This window comes from Chiloscyllium plagiosum, chromosome 12, assembly GCF_004010195.1.
Source record: "Chiloscyllium plagiosum isolate BGI_BamShark_2017 chromosome 12, ASM401019v2, whole genome shotgun sequence".
Lineage (NCBI taxonomy): Eukaryota > Metazoa > Chordata > Chondrichthyes > Orectolobiformes > Hemiscylliidae > Chiloscyllium > Chiloscyllium plagiosum.
The window spans coordinates 2976811-2992792 of record NC_057721.1 but is presented as its reverse complement, the minus strand read 5'-3'; the positions used below and the strand labels follow the sequence as shown (position 1 = coordinate 2992792).

The following is a 15982-nucleotide window of genomic DNA, read 5'->3' as shown; positions in this document are numbered from 1 at the left end:
CGTCATGGATAGCATCATCAGGGCGCCTCTAGTGAAGCATTGGTAGATTAGATTAGATTAGATTACTTACAGTGTGGTAACAGGCCCTTCGGCCCAACAAGCCCACACTGACCCGCCGAAGCGCAACCCACCCAGACCCATTCCCCTACATTTACCCCTTCACCTAACACTATGGGCAATTTAGCATGACCAATTCACCTAACCTGCACATTTTTGGATTGTGGGAGGAAACCGGAGCACCCGGAGGAAACCCACGCAGACAGGGGGAGAATGTGCAAACTCCGCACAGAGTCACCTGAGTCGGGAATTGAACCCGGATCTCTGGCGCTGTGAGGCAGCAGTGCTAACCACTGGACCACCCATTTTCTGTGTTCTTCCCACTTGCTATTTGTGTGTCCCGGTTTGCTGAGGTAGGTGGTAACATTTCTGGTAATGTTTCTTAGTGGTTGGAATATGGGATCTGACTCGAAATGTTTGTTAATGGAATGCCAGGTTGAGTGCCAGACCTCCAGGAATTTCTGTGCATTTCTTTGCCATACGTCAAGGACATTTCTGAAACAAACACCAGACTACTCTGACCCCTAGGTATTATGGTAGCCCACAAATCAGCAATTACGCTACAACAGCTACTGATGAGCATAAAGGATCCCATACCTGCAACTAACAGAATCAACATTATATACAAAATACCATGGAAAGATTGCCAGAAAAGGCAAACTGAAAAAAAACTAGCCATCAGGATACATGAACACCAACTAGCCACCAAGAGATATGATCAACTATCACTTGTGTCCATACACATGGACAAAGAAGGAGACCAATTTGACTGGGACACGCGTACCTATCCTTGGACAAGCCAAAGACCTGCATGGGGATCCCTAGAGGCCTGGCACTCAACCTAGAACTCCATTAACAAACATGTGGAATTATACCCCATACACCAACAACTAAGAAACAAAACCAGAAATGAAACCACCCACCTCAGCAAACCGGGAGACATAAATAGCAACCAGGACAGAACACCAACGCTTTACTGGAGATGGACTGATTATGTTACCTAATACGGTGTTGAAAAGTCTGCAAACAAACTTTCCAACAAGCAAGTCAACAACCTCTGATCCAAATAGTTTTGATGAACAACAGTGGACCCAGCACCGAAATTTGCTGAACACCACTGGTTACCGGCCTCCCGTCTAAAAACTCTACAATCTTCCTGTTTTCTATTGTCAAGCTAATTTTGTATCCAATTGTATCCCATGTGATCTAACTATACTAATTAGTCTACCATGTAGAACATTATCAAAGGTTTTACTAAAGTCTATGTCGACAACATCTAATGCTCTACCTTTAATAATCCTTTCAATTACATCCTTAAAAACCTCAATCAAATTGATGGGACACAATTTCCCAATCACAAAGCCATGCTGACTATCCTTAATCTGTCTTTACCTCTGCAAATGCAATGTATTTTATAATTTTATTTTTATAAATATGATATTTTATAATCTCTTCAACAACTGGCTCGAAGGTAGAAGACAGTGTGGTGACGCATGATTGCCTTCAGATTGGGGGCCTGTGACCAGCAGTGTGCCACAAGGATCGGTGCTGGGTCCATTGCTTTGTGTCATTTATATAAATAATATGGATGTGAGGTATCGTTAGTAAGTTTGCAGATGACCGCAGAATTGGAGGTGTAGTGGATAGCAAAGAAGGTTACAACAGGATCTTGACCAGATGGGCCAATGGGCTTAGGAGTGGCAGATGGAGTTTAATTTAGATAAATGTGAGGTGCAGCATTTAGGAAAGGCAAATCAGGGCAGGACTTGTATACTTAACACTAAGGTCCTGGGGAGTGCTGCTGAATAAACAAACCTTGGAGTGCAGGTTCACAGTTCTTTGAAAGTGGAGTCGCAGGTAGATAGGATAGTGAAGGAGGTGTTTGGTCAGAGCATTGAGTAAAGGAGTTGGGAGATCATGTTGCGGCTGTACAGGACGTTGGTTAGGCCACTTTTGGGATACGGTGTGCAATTCTGCTCTTCCTGCTATAAGATGGATGTTGTGAAACTTGAAAGGGTTCTGAAAAGACTTACAAGGATTTTGCTAGGGTTAGAGAGTTTGAGCTATAGGGAGAGGCTGAATGGGTGGGGCAATTTTCATTGGAGTATCTGAGGCTGAGGGGTGACCTTATAGAGGTTCATAAAATCATGCGGGGCATGGATAGGACAAATAGACAAGGTCTTTTCCATGAGATGGGGGAACTCCAGAATTAGAGGGCATAGGTTGAGGGTGAGAGGGGAGATATTTAAAAGGGACCTAAGAGGCAACTTTTCCACATAGAGGGTGGTGCATGTATGGAATAAGCTGCCAGAGGAAGTGGTGGAAGCTGGTACAATTACGACATTAAAAGGCATCTGGATGAGCACATGAATAGGAGGCATTTAGAGGGATCTGGGCCAAGTGCTGGCAAATAGAACTAGATTAGTTTAGAATATCTGGTCGGCATGGATGAGTTGGACCGAAGGGTCTGTTTCTGTGCTGTACATCTCTATGACTCTATAACTCCATGTGACACTGGTGACAGATTCACTGGTCTGTAGTTCCCTGGCTTCTCCTTAAAGCCTTTCTTTAAATAAAGGGGCATTAGTCGACCTGCAGTCCTCTAGTGCCCCATAGATATCTATGGTAGGGGGCCCACAATTTCTTCTCTGTCTATCCACAACATCCTGGGATACACTTGATCAGGTGCCAGAAATTTATCCACCTTTATGTGCTTTTAAGATCTCCAGCACCTCCTCTTCTGTAAGGTGGATTGTTTTCAAAACATCAATATTTATTCTCAGTTCTCTCACCTTCATGTTTCTCCACAGTAAAAACTGGCACAAAATTTAGTATGCCTGCCATCATTTGTGGTTCCACACAAAGATAACCTCGTCCATCTTTAAGGTGCCTTATTCTTTCCATAGCTGCTCTTAACATGTGTTGAAGCTCTGGATTATTGTTAACCTTACCTGCCATGGCTATCTCATCTCCTTTTGTCCCCTGATTTCCCTCTTAATAATGGAGTATTTCTCTTGAAATACTCTTCAAAGGATTCACTTGATCCCAGTTGTCTATACCTAACATATGCCTCCTTATACTTGTTCAAACAGAGCCTCAATGAAGACAGCATTTGGTATACATGCCGTTATTGGTCAGTACATTGAGTATAGACTTTGGGAGGTCATGTTGCAGCTGTACAGGACATTTGTTGGGCCATTATTAAAATACTGTGTGCAATTCTGGCCGCCCTGCTATGAGAAGGATGTTGTGAAATTTGTAAGGGTTTAGGAAAGTTTTACAAGGATGTTGCCAGGATTGGAGGATTTGAGCTATAAGGAGAGGCGGAATATACTGGGGCTATTTTCCCTGGAGGCTGAGGGGTGACCTTAGAGGTTTATAAAATCATGAGGGGCATGAATAAGGTAAATACACAAGGTACTTTCCTCGGGGTGGGCGAGTCAAAAGCTTGAGGGCACAGATTTGGCATGAGAGGGGAAAGATTTAAAAGGGAGCAAAGGGGCAGTTTTTTCACGCAGAGGGTGGTGCGTGTATGGAATGAGCTGCCCGAGGAATTGTTGAAGGCTAGTATAATTACAACACTTAAAAGGCATCTGGATGGGTATATGAATAGGAAGGTTTTAGAGGGATATGGGCCAAGTGCTGGTGAATGGGAATAGATTAATTTAGGATATCTGGTTGGCATAGACGAGTTGGACCGAAGTCTGTGCTGTATGTCTCTATGACTTTATGTCTTCATCCATTGTACCCGCATTTACTAGCTCTACTCTAACAGGAACATAATGGTGTCCAGAAAGAAAAGCACTGCCAAGATGCTGCAGGGATTAAAATCCCAAATTTGTGATGATTTTTGCATCCCCAGGATTAAGAGGCGATTGGTGAAATCTCTCATTTTCTGGAACAGTCTCAGTGGAATGGAATTTTTTTTAGTCACTTGTGGGACATGAGCATCGCTAGCTGGCCAGCATTTATCACCAGTGCCCAGTGGCTCTTGAGAAGTTGGTGATGAGCTGCCTTCCTGAATTGCTGCAGTCCATGAGATATAGGTAGACCCCTCTGGGAGGGAATTCCATGATTTTGACCCAGCGACAGTGAAGGAATGGCAATATATTTCCAAGTCAGGATGGTGAGTGTCTTGGAGTGGAACTTGAGGGGTTGGGGTTCCATTATCTGCTGCCCTTGTCCTTCTAAATGGAAATGGTCATGGATGCTTAGATATCTACTAATCTGTCTCTTCACCTTCAGGGATCTGTGGGCAAGACCCCTGTTCCTCTGAGTTTCCTAGTGTCCTATCATTCACTGAGTACTCCCCTTGTCTTGTAACACAGGAACAGGAGATCATTCAGTTCCTCAATCCTGTTACACAGGAACAGGCAGGAGACCAGTCAGTCCCCCAGCAGATAAGATCAGTGAGCTCAGAACAAACCTTGGCTGATGGTAGGGAGATGGAGCAATCTGGGATAATTAGATTAGATTAGATTACTTACAGTGTGGAAACAGGCCCTTCGGCCCAACAAGTCCACACCGCCCCGCCGAAGCGCAACCCACCCATACATTTACCCCTTACCTAACACTACGGGCAATTTAGCATGGCCAATTCACCTGACCCCTGCACATTTTTGGACTGTGGGAGGAAACCGGAGCACCCGGAGGAAACCCACGCAGACACGGGGAGAACGTGCAAACTCCACACAGTCAGTCGCCTGAGGCGGGAATTGAACCCGGGTCTCTGGCGCTGTGAGGCAGCAGTGCTAACCACTGTGCCACCGTGCCACCCATAATCTTGCTGTGTGTGAAGCCTGCACCCTCACCCCGCATCCCTTATGACAACCCATGAAAAGAATGAGTTCTGAAGTCAGACAGAATCTTTTGCTTTATTTAGAAATCGAAAGGAACTTGTTGCGATGCCTTTGCCCCATCTCACCTTCGTTCCCAAATTCGCATGCGTCGACTGGTACACTCTCCGTGGTTCGCTGAGGATCAGCCCACTGTCTTTTAGCGCAGAGCGGAATCGCTGGACCTACAGAGCACAGAGAGATGGAGATGAGGTGAGTTCGTTCGCTGATAGCCCCTTGCTGCCCTCCCTCTCTCTACCCCACAGGGCAGCTGTCCCTTCTCTGCCCAATCCTGAGGCAGTGATTCTTCTCCTCCAGTCAAATCTACCCTCTTCTTCTGTAATACCTCTCCCAGACAACTATCCCTATGGGATTGCGATTCCTCCCTCAATCGATGAGCCTAAAAAAATTCTGATTGTTTCCTCCTCCCCCACAAACTTTCTTTCATTATTCCAGGGTTTTGTGATTGCTATTTGGACTGACAAACTCCCATTTTTATCCCAGGTTAAAACTCAGTTTAGAAGATTGCAATACTGCAGACTTGAACTGTTTCCTGAGATGTAAGGGACAAGGAGAAATTGTTATGAAGGAATTAAAGGCAACATGCCAATTAACCATCCCTGGGAGAAAAAGGAGTCAAAGCAACATAAATAACCCGTCTCCAGGGTTAGCAAAGTTAATTGTTTGACAACCAGCTGTCTTGTGACTAATAGGTAATTAATATTCCCTGCATAAGGGACGTACTGAAGTGAAGGGGTTACTGGCACAACATGCAATGTTTGGAATAGAAAGTTGGCATCAAGTGTAACAAGGAACAGAGAAGCTCTCCCAATAAGAAGGCAATCCAAAGACTTGAATACTCCAGAATCAATATTGTGGATGAACAAATCTAAAGGAGCATCAATCATGTCACATCACAAACTTCACAAGGCAGAAAATTCTAGAAGATTTCAGATTCAGGATTCCTCAGCAGCAGAACTCTGAAGAATGGCATTGTATAAGGATGATACCCTGGACATCCAAAGACAGACACCGTGAGTCGGAATCGTAGCTAAATTCCACCATGAATCAGGTAATAGCCAAGCTGGGTTGTGAGGCCTAACTTGCTGACCTGAGATTCTTATTTTGGCTGCCACGTGCAATAAAGATTATGTACAGACTAACCTCAATTATCCGTATTTTGGATTATCCGAACAAGGTCTCAAGGTCTATAAAAACATTACATCAAAGAGGTAGGTGAATTTGGATTGCCTGTACTGAAGAACATGTGAAAACACTGGCAAAATCAAAGAAACACAAGCACCTCAAGCAACAATGACTGGAGTTTTTGTTTCACGTAAGGGTTAGTTACACAGTCCTTTTCAAAGGTAAGTGCCTTATTTCCGTCACTTTACTGGGCAGTTCATGAAAAAAATTGCCGACAAAGTAAACATGCACAAGGCACTGCTTCTGATTTCCTACAGTGACACTGAGTTCACAGAAACTTGACAAATGCTCTTGTGATTGTAGAAGCTGTTCAGGACCTTGCTTAATGCAGGGATTTCATATATTTATGTGATGTTAAGGGTTTAGTCCTTCTCAGTTTAACCTGCAATTTGCAGAATGCAAAGATTAGTTTGTTCAAATAGCAGACTCATCAAAATTATTGATTTAAACAAACTCTCTGGTAGAGCACTGCGATCCGAACGATCGCCCAACTCATTCAGATAATAGAGGTTCCTCTGTTTTAATACTGGATTGTCTTGGAGATTCCTCAGTAAGTTGCCAAATTAAAGGTAGCTTGTGGTAATTCACCCACAAGATCTAACTGAAGTTTGTAAGATGTTAAAGGAGGTTAACAAAGTAGACGCAGAGAAGATGTTTCCCCTTGTGGGGCAATGTAGATTAAGAGGCTGAAAGATTTTGGAGGATGTACTGCAACATTGAGACAAAGTTAAAATCAGATTGGCCATGACCTTATTGAATGGCAGAGTAAGCTGGAGGAGCTGAGTGGCTTCCTTACGGTCCTCGTTCATATGAGAGGTCATCGTTTTAGGCTTAACATGTGGCACGTTTAATAACAGACATGACGAGGGATGACTTCTCAAAAGGGTATTTGCTTCCCCAAAGTGTGATAGTCACTGAATAAATTTGAGGTGGTAGACAATTTTTTAGTCAGTAATGGTTTCAAGACAGTGGGCAGGACTGTGGAGTTGAGGCAGGATGCAATCAGCCACGATCCATCTTTCCTTCTAAACTAATCAGGACCCTCATTCTCTGAAAGTTCTCGGGACTTACCGACTCTGCCCGGTATTCCCAGGGGATAGCCCGGAATTGGAGGTAGCCGATCCCGGCCTCAAGGCAGCGTTGAGCTAGCACACGGCCCACAGTCTCAGCTGCAGTGACGTCCCGGGTGCTGTATAGGTGCTTCTTGATGGACCACTCTTGGGTCGAAGCTGAGATGACCACCTCGCCCTGACTGCTTGCTGCCTCCACACAGGCTGTGACGTGCTTCTGGCTCTTCCTGAAACGCAACCTGGCATCAGGCAGTAGAGAGAGAGAAAATCAATGACAAAGGAAATGAGAGATATCAGCAGCAAATCACCCTGTGAGGCACCACTGACCAGAACTGCACTCCCCTACTCCAGCTCCAACACACCGGTATGCTTCCAAAAGAATGTGGAAACCTTACCCGAACTAGTCGAAATCAAATCAATGGTGTGATCAAGACAAGTTCAGCGAATGGGCAAATGCATGGTGGTACAATATATTTCAACGAGGGGTCCGGTAGCAAAAACAGGATAAAAAAAGAATGTTGATCAACTGAGAAAGGAGGCGCTACAAGAGCAGGGTGTCCCTCATACACGCAAGTCTTTAAAAGTCAGCGTTGCCGGAGCAGCAGGCAGTGAAGGTACGTTGGCTTTGATGGTGAGAGGATTGGATTACAGGAGCAGAGATGCCTTTCTGCAATTGTACAGTGTGAGGCCATACCGTGGTGTATCGCGTGCAGTTTTGGGTTTCTTATCTGAGGAAGTACACAGGGTAGGACTAAAGAGGAATGCCTCCATCTACAGAGTGGAGAGCTTGTGGAAGTCTCTGCAGCAAAAAACATTACATGAGGCTAAAACATCACAGAGACATAGAGTCAAAGGCATATACAGCATGGATACAGACCCTTCGGTCCAACTCATCCAAGCCTATCAGATTAATCTAATCCCATTTGCCAGTCTTTAGCCCATATGCCTCTGACTCCTTCCTATTCATATACCTATCCAAATGCATTTTAAATGTTGTAATTGTACCAGCCTCCACCACTTCCTCTGGCAGCTCATTCCATACACATACCACCCGCTGCATGAAAATGTTGCCCCTTAGGTTCCTTTCAAATCTTTCCCCTTTCCTCTAGTTTTGGACTTCCCTATCCTGAGAAAACACCCAGGCTATTCACCCTATCCATATCCCTCTTGATTTTAGAAACCTCCATATGTGTCAACCCTCAGCTCCAGGGAAAAAACATTCCTAACCATTCGGCCTCTCCCTATAGCTCAAACCCTCCAATCCTGGTAACGCTCTTGTAAATCTTTCCTGCATCCTTTCAACGAACAGCATCTTCCCTACTGCAGGGGGCCCAGAATTGAACACAGTATTCCAAAACTGGCCGAACCAATATCCTGTCCAGTCACAGCACGACATCCCAATACTCAATGCACTGACCAATTAAGACAAGTGAATTAAATGCCTTCTTCACTACTCTATCTACTTGTGACTCCACTTTCAAGGAACTGAGTGAATCTGCACCCCCAGACCTTTGTTCAGCAACACTGCCAAGACTTTATCATTAAGTGTCCTGTCCTGATTTGCCTTACCAAAAATGTAGTACCTCACATTTATCTAAACTAAATTCCATCGACCACTATTCAGTTCATTTGCCCAACTGATCAAGGTCCTGTTGTACTCTGGAGAAAGTGAGGACTGCAGATGCTGGCGATCAGAGTCAAGAGTGTGGTGCTGGAAAAGCACAGCAGGTCAGGCAGCATCCGAGGAGCAGGAGAATCAACGTTTTGAGCATAAGCCCTTCATCAGGAATGAGGCTTGTGGGTCGGGGCTGAGAGATAAATGGGAGGGGGGCTGGGGCTGGGAGGAGGTAGCTGGGAAAACGATAGGTGGATGAAGTTGAGGGAGGTGATAGGTTAGAGGGGACAGTGATGGACGGTCTGGAGGGTGGTGCTGAGTTGGAGGCTTGGGACTGGGACTGGGTTGGCAGGGGGGACGCAGATGAGGAAACTGTTGAAATCCATGTTTATCCCGTGTGGTTGCAGGGTCCCAAGGCAGAATGAGGCATTCCTCCGCCAGGCTCTTGAGTAGTGTTTGGACAAATAGGCAGAAAAATAGCCACTTGGATACATGAACAACTAGCCACAAAAAGACATGACTCATTCTCACTAGTATCCTTACATACAGATGAGGAAGGACACCACTTCGACTGGGACAACACATCCATCCTAGGACAAGCCAAACAGAGACACGCATTAGAATTCCTAGAAGCATGGCATTCCAACCGAACTCTATCAACAAACACATTGACTTGGACCCTATTTACCATCCCCTGAGAAAAAAAACAGGAAATGACATCACCAACCCAAGGAAACTTGAAGACATAAATAGAAAGCGGGACGTAACACTAGCACTTCACCAAAGGCTCACTGATGATGTTACCTAGTATGGTGTCAGAACGTCTGAAAACAAAACTTCCAGCTCAGCGAGCAAACTTACATCCAGAACCTCAACCTGAGCTACAAATATTCTCAAACTCGCCTAGTGACCATTCCTCCTATACTTCCATCCAAATCATTTATATAAATGACAAAAAGCAATGGAGCCAGCTGATTCTTGCAGTACACTTCGGATCACAGGCCTCCAATCTGAATAACAACCCTCCATCACCATCCTCTGTGTCTTCAAGCCAATTTTGTATCCAATTGGCCAGCTTTTCCTGGTTTCCATGTGATCTAACCATGCGAACCTGTCTACCATGCAGAACCTTGGCAAATGCCTTGCTTAAATCTGTATAGATAACATCTGCCTTCTTCAATCGTCTTTGTCATTTCTTCAAAAACTCAATTAAGTTGGTGAGATACCATTTCCCATGCACAAAACCATGTTGACTATCCCTAATCAGTCCTTGGCTTTCCAAATGCACATAGATCCTATCCCTCACAATCCCCTCCAACAACTTACCCACCACTGACATCAGTTCCCTGGCTTTTGCTTACCACCTTTCTTAAATAATGGCACCACATTAGCCACCCTCCAGTCCACTGGCACTTCATTCGTGGCTATCGATGATAGAAATATATCAGCAAGGGACCCAAAAATCACTTCCTATACTTCCGAGGCGTTAGATAAAGTCCTTGGGATTACAGGAATGAAATGGGAACAGGGAACCGGGTTGGCTGATCAGCCATGATCACATGAATTGTTAAAAGGGGTAAACAGCCTCCTCCTTCGCCTATACTGTATGTTTCAATGAGTCCTGTGTGACCTTATTTCTAAGTCAATGAATGCGAACATGGCGATACAGCTAGCAATTCGGAAGACAAGTAGTCCTTTGGCCTTTTTTATGAGAAGAAGCGAGTCCAGCCGTTAAACTGTCTTCCACTTTCTTCCATGCAATTTTGGTGAGATGGAATATTCCATCTAGTTTTGACATTCCTGATAAAGGGCTTACCCCGGAACGTCGACTCTCCTGCTCCTCGGATGCTGCATGACCTGCCATGTTTTTCCAGCGCCACACTTTTCGACTCTAGTTTTGAGGCACAGTCTCAGAATAAAAGGGAAGTATGAGGAGGAAAAATCTTCTCTCAGAGGGGAGTGAACCTGCGGAACTCTTGACCACAGAGGGCTGTCGAGGCTGAGTCATTAATTATATTGAAGGCTGCGATGAGATTTTTAATCTGGAAGGGATCAAATATTATAAAGAAGGACAGGAAAGTGGAGTTGATGATTGTCAAATCAGCCATGACCCCATCGGACAAAAGATACATTCAATTGGCTGACCTCTGTTCCAACATCATATGGACTGTCAGGTAGATACTGCGGTTACTCAGAGAACACAGCAACTAACGTGCAGACAGCGAGAACTGACTAACAGCACTGATATCGGGCTGATTGTCTGTTTTCACCGACTGGACACAAGTTTTAAAGATTCAGATTGGCATTCACAGTGCTTCTTCCAAGGAGGTCATGAAATCTTTAATATGGACTTCAGACAGCAGTCAGCCAGTTAGATGTCAGAGGGTCACAGTCTGGCACTCCCTCAGCACTGACCCTCCAATAGTGTGCTATTCCAGTACAACAGTTCTCACATCAGCCCAGATACCAGTGGTTAGATTTCTGCTCTCCCATCTAACCCAGAATCTCGGAAGTCTGAGACAAGAAGACTATTTACTGAAGAACTTTCATATTCACTCGGCCAGAGGCAGAACTCAGGGCCAAAGAGCTGACAGCCACTGGCAATGGAAACAGGAAATTGGCAGAAACTGTTATATATGGTGAGGTCAGTGCAGGAGAGAGAGAGAAAGAAACCCACATTGCTAACTGACACAGCAGTGAACCTGCACAGTTACTGCCTTTGCTGTTTGAATTCGTGAATCACTGGACATTGGAGTACATCTGGGAAAACAAACAGTGAAATTCACAACTAATCTTGGAGGAACCTGTTTGGGAGAGGTCACAACACAGAAACAGGTAAGTGGATATTTTAAGCATGGCCTTACAGTAAATCTGCAGTAGTGAGTAGAGTGGGTTTTTTATTATGTTTTTTTGAGATATGTCTCTTGATTAAACTTAAAATATAAGCCATAAGTATTAATTTAACCTGGAGCAGTGTTTTGTAGAGGAATAAGACAGTGCTATTTTCTGGATCTGTAGACTAAAAGCAAAAATGGCCTTTAGTAGAGTGAAATGCTCTTCTTGTCGGATGTAGGAGTTCAGGGAGAGTTTAAGGGTTACTGAGGACTATATCTGCAATACATGCCGTTGATTACGAATCCTTTCAGATCGAATGGATCGGTTGGAGAGACAGTTAGAGGTAATGAGGAATTTACGAGCAGGGGGACATGATGGATGGCAGTTATAGGAAGAGGGAAAAGTTGCAGATACAGTCACATAGATTGGTTAACTCTAGGAAAGGTAAGAGAGGTAGACAGTTAGTGCAGGAGTCTTCTGTGGCTATCCCCATTTCAAACAAGTATGCTGTTTCGGAACATGTGGGGGTGATGGATTCTCAGGGAAACGTAGCAAACAGCCAAGATTCTGGTATTGAGACCAGTTCTAATGCAATGACAGGTACATCGGGTTCCAAGAGATCGATTGAATTCGAGGACTCTCTAGAATTAGAGGACAGATGGTCCTGTGGCCAGCAGCATAAAATCAGAATGGTGTGTTGCGTTCCTGGTGCCAGGGTCAAGGATGTCTCAGAGAGGATGCAGAATGTTCTCAAGTGGAAGAGGGGCCAGCAGGAGGTCATTGGAACCAATGACATAGGAAGGGAAAAGGTTGAGATTCTGAAAGGAGATTACAGGGAGTTAGGCAGGAATTTAAAAAGGAGGTCCTTGAGAGCACTAATATCTGGATTACTCCTGGTGCTATGAGCTAGTGAGGGCAGGAATAGGAGGATAGAGCAGATGAATGCATGGCTGAGGAGCTGGTGCATGGGAGAAGGATTCACAATTTTGGATCATTGGAAGCTCTTTTGGGGTAGAGGTGAACTGCACAAGAAGGATGGATTGTACATAAATTGGAAGAGGACTAATATACTGGCAGGGAGATTTGCTAGAGCTGCTTGGGAGGATTTAAACTAGTAAGGTGGGGGTGTGGGACTCAGGGAGATAGTGAGGAAAGAGATCAATCTGAGACTGGTACAGTTGAGAACAAAGGCGAGTCAAACAGGAAGGGCAGGCAGGAACAAAGCAGAGAACAGAGTAGGACTGATAAATTAAACTGCATTTATTTCAATGCAAGAGGCCTAACAGGGAAGGCAGATGAACTCAGGGCATGGTTAGGAACATGGGACTGGGATATCATAAAAATTAGAGAAACATAGCTCAGGGATGGACAGAACTGGCAGCTTAATGTTCCAGGATACAAATGCTAGGAAGGATAGAAAGGGAGGCAACAGAGGAGGGGGAGTGGCGTTTTTGATAAGGGATAGCATTACTGCTGTACTGAGGGAGGATATTCCCGAAAATACATCCAGGGAAGTTATTTGGGTGGAACTGAAATAAGAAAGGGATGATCACCTTGTTGGGCTTGTATTATAGACCCTCTAATAGCCAGAGGGAAATGGAGAAACAAATTTGTAAGGAGATCTCAGAACTAGAGCATATAGGCTTAGGGTGAGTGGGGAAGATATAAAAGAGACCTAAGGGGCAACTTTTTCACACAGAGGGTGGTGCGTGTATGAAATGAGCTGCCAGAGGAAGTGGTGGAGGCTGGTACAATTACAACATTTAAAAGACATCTGGATGGGTATATGAATAGGAAGGGTTTGGAGGGATATGGGCCAGATGCTGGGAGGTGCCAGACTGGGATATCTGGTCGGTATGGACAAGTTGGACAGAAAGGTCTGTTCCCATGCTGTACATCTCTATGACTCTTTGACTTGTTATCGTTCCCAATTAAACCTGTTGGACTATAACCTGGTGTTGTGTGATATTTAACTTTGTATCTGAATGCTGGAAGAAGGGGAAGTGGACAGATACATTCAAGGGCAAAGCAAAGGGAGGATGGAGTGGATTTTTCCTGATAGAGGTGTAGAAGTTAATGAGAGGCTTAGATAGAGTAGATAGCCAGAGACTTCCCCACCCCCCAGGGCAGAAATGGGTGTCACAAGTGGTCATAATTTTTAAGGTGACTGCAGGAAGGTATAGGGGCGATGTGAGAGGTAGGTTCTTTATTCAGAGAGCGGTGGGTGTGTGGAATGCACTGCCAGCGGTGGTAGAAAAGTCAGAGACATTAGGGACGTTTAAGCGACTGCTGGACAAGCACATGGACGGCAGTAATTTGCAGGGTGTGTAGATGAGGTCGGTGTTAGATAAATGCTCAGCACAACATGGTGGGCCGAAGGGCCTGTACTGTGCTGTCCCATGTGGTGTACGGTGCTCACCGGTGCCAGTAGCTGCGCCTCGGCCAGGTGCTCTGCCAGCCGTTGTCCTTCCTCGCCAGCGCCAGGCGCTCCAGGTTCCGGGGGTTGCGGTTCACAAATCGCGGCGAGACCGTCTCGTTCTCTCGCGTGTCCGGGGCTATCGAGGCTTCAGCCGAGGCCGAGATCAACCGCCGACCTTCAGGCCCAGAGGGAGAGGGAGAGGGAGACAGGGTTAATGCAAGGCGCACATTGGTCATCAGTGCTGACAATGGCCGGGTGACAGGGGCATGACTCGGCCCACCCCGTACCTGTTCGAGCCGCCGCCACCGCCGCCGCTCGCTCCAGCTGCAACCCGAGCGCCACCACCGCCGCCATTGCGCTGAGAACCCCGCCCCCTGACGTCACTACGGGCCACGTAGCCCCGCCCCCTGACCTCCCTCCCAGATACTCAGCTCACCTCACCTCATAATCTGTTAAAATATGAGTGATAGAGAACATCCAAATTCCACTATTTAGAGAAAATAACATCAATTTATTCCTTAACTCTAAAAGTGAACATTAAACAACAATTCACAACTCTAAGCTCCTTCCTCCCTCCCTTAACTGCTTATTGTCTGCCTCCAATTCTATAACAATGAACTCCTCCAATAAAAAAACATATTAATATTACATCAATTTAGTTTCAAAACCATACAGTGGCTGTCGTCTCCGGTGTCTGTCTTCTTTTGGCTGAAGATCTCTCTGGGTTGCTTTCTGCCTTTTACTGTGAAGATATTTCTGACAGAGAGTGTTTTTGAATGGCAGTCTTTCTTGATAGCAGTTACTCTCTCAATAACAGTTGCTCTGTCTGACTTTCTAAATGCCTGCTTTTTTTTTAATACCCCAACATCAGATCGTCTCACTGGTTGTATGTTAGCAAAAACAATAAATACAAACGCAATTGGGTTTTAGTATCTTGAGGCATAATTCAAAATGATTGGTTAAATTTGAATTCTTGTCAAAGCAGCAACCAACTCATGTATCCATTTCACAGGCAAATTATACATATTTTCAAATTTCCAGTACTCACTGAGACTGCCATCTAGTCATCACAGGTGCGTGTCAGCTCTCAGTTCAGAACAGCATTTACTCTCTCTTAAACTTCAACTTCATAACACCTCATAAGAAAAAGATGGACCATCATAATGAAACAACTGCTTCATCTTTTTTTCTAATTCTTAAATCCCATTACAATAAAATACATAAGACATTAATTTAAGATCATATTAAATTTCTGCACACATATACATAACATAGGTTAGTTATACTTAGTTATACTTTATCTGTTAAATCCACAATAACAAATGTGCTATCAGATGAAATTCCTTGATGGCCTTTGTCTTTGCGTTCCTTGAGTTCAACCTTCCATGACTGATGTTATGTCCCAAACGCATCACCTCTGTTTTCGCGAATTCTGTTTTCTTTACATTTATTACGGTTTTATTTCTCTTAATTGTTCAAAGAGCTCTGCCAACTGTACCATGCAAACTTTCCATGACTCGCTAAAAATCAATATATCATCCAGATAAACTGCACAGTTTGTTAACTCAGCCACAACTCTGTTCATAAGTCTTTGGGATGTGGCTGGTGTGTTCTTCATTCCACTTTGAGTTGATATAGCCCATTTGGGATGACAAACGCAGAAACCTCTTTCACTTTTCTCTGATAAAGGTACCTGTCAATAACCACAAAGTAAGTCCAACTTTGTGATGTAACTGGTTTATCCAACCTTCACCCTACAGTCCTCCAATCTTGTATGAGTCTGATTTTGTTACGACATTGATCTTGCAATAGTCCACACAAAACCATTAAGTCTTGTCAGGTTTGGGAACTATCATGATCAGCGAACTCCAATTGCTCTCACTCAGTTCAAAGATGTCTTCGTTAAGCATCACATCCACTTCCTTCTGGACCTGTGTGGCTTTGA

General features: G+C 44.6%; 1 protein-coding gene across 1 annotated transcript; it reads right to left on the bottom strand.

The window, feature by feature from the left end:
- Window positions 1-4912: 4912 nt before the first annotated feature.
- mrpl18 (mitochondrial ribosomal protein L18) lies at window positions 4913-14429 on the bottom strand. The gene is made up of 4 exons (XM_043700295.1): window positions 14325-14429; window positions 14038-14212; window positions 7170-7407; window positions 4913-5077 (listed from the first exon to the last, which is right to left on the bottom strand). The coding sequence occupies exons 1-4, from the start codon at window positions 14389-14391 to the stop codon at window positions 4913-4915; spliced, it is 645 nt and encodes a 214-aa protein (XP_043556230.1). The 5' UTR covers window positions 14392-14429.
- Between the last annotated feature and the right edge of the window lie 1553 nt (window positions 14430-15982).

Excerpts from the sequence above, each read along its gene's own strand:
- mrpl18 (XM_043700295.1), bottom strand. The coding sequence starts at position 14,391 with ATGGCGGCGGTGGTGGCGCTCGGGTTGCAGCTGGAGCGAGCGGCGGCG. Across the intron at positions 14,213-14,324 it reads GGTGGCGGCGGCTCGAACAG|GTCGGCGGTTGATCTCGGCC; the intron begins GTACGGGGTGGG and ends CTGGGCCTGAAG. Across the intron at positions 7,408-14,037 it reads AGGCGCAGCTACTGGCACCG|GTTGCGTTTCAGGAAGAGCC; the intron begins GTGAGCACCGTA and ends GCCTGATGCCAG.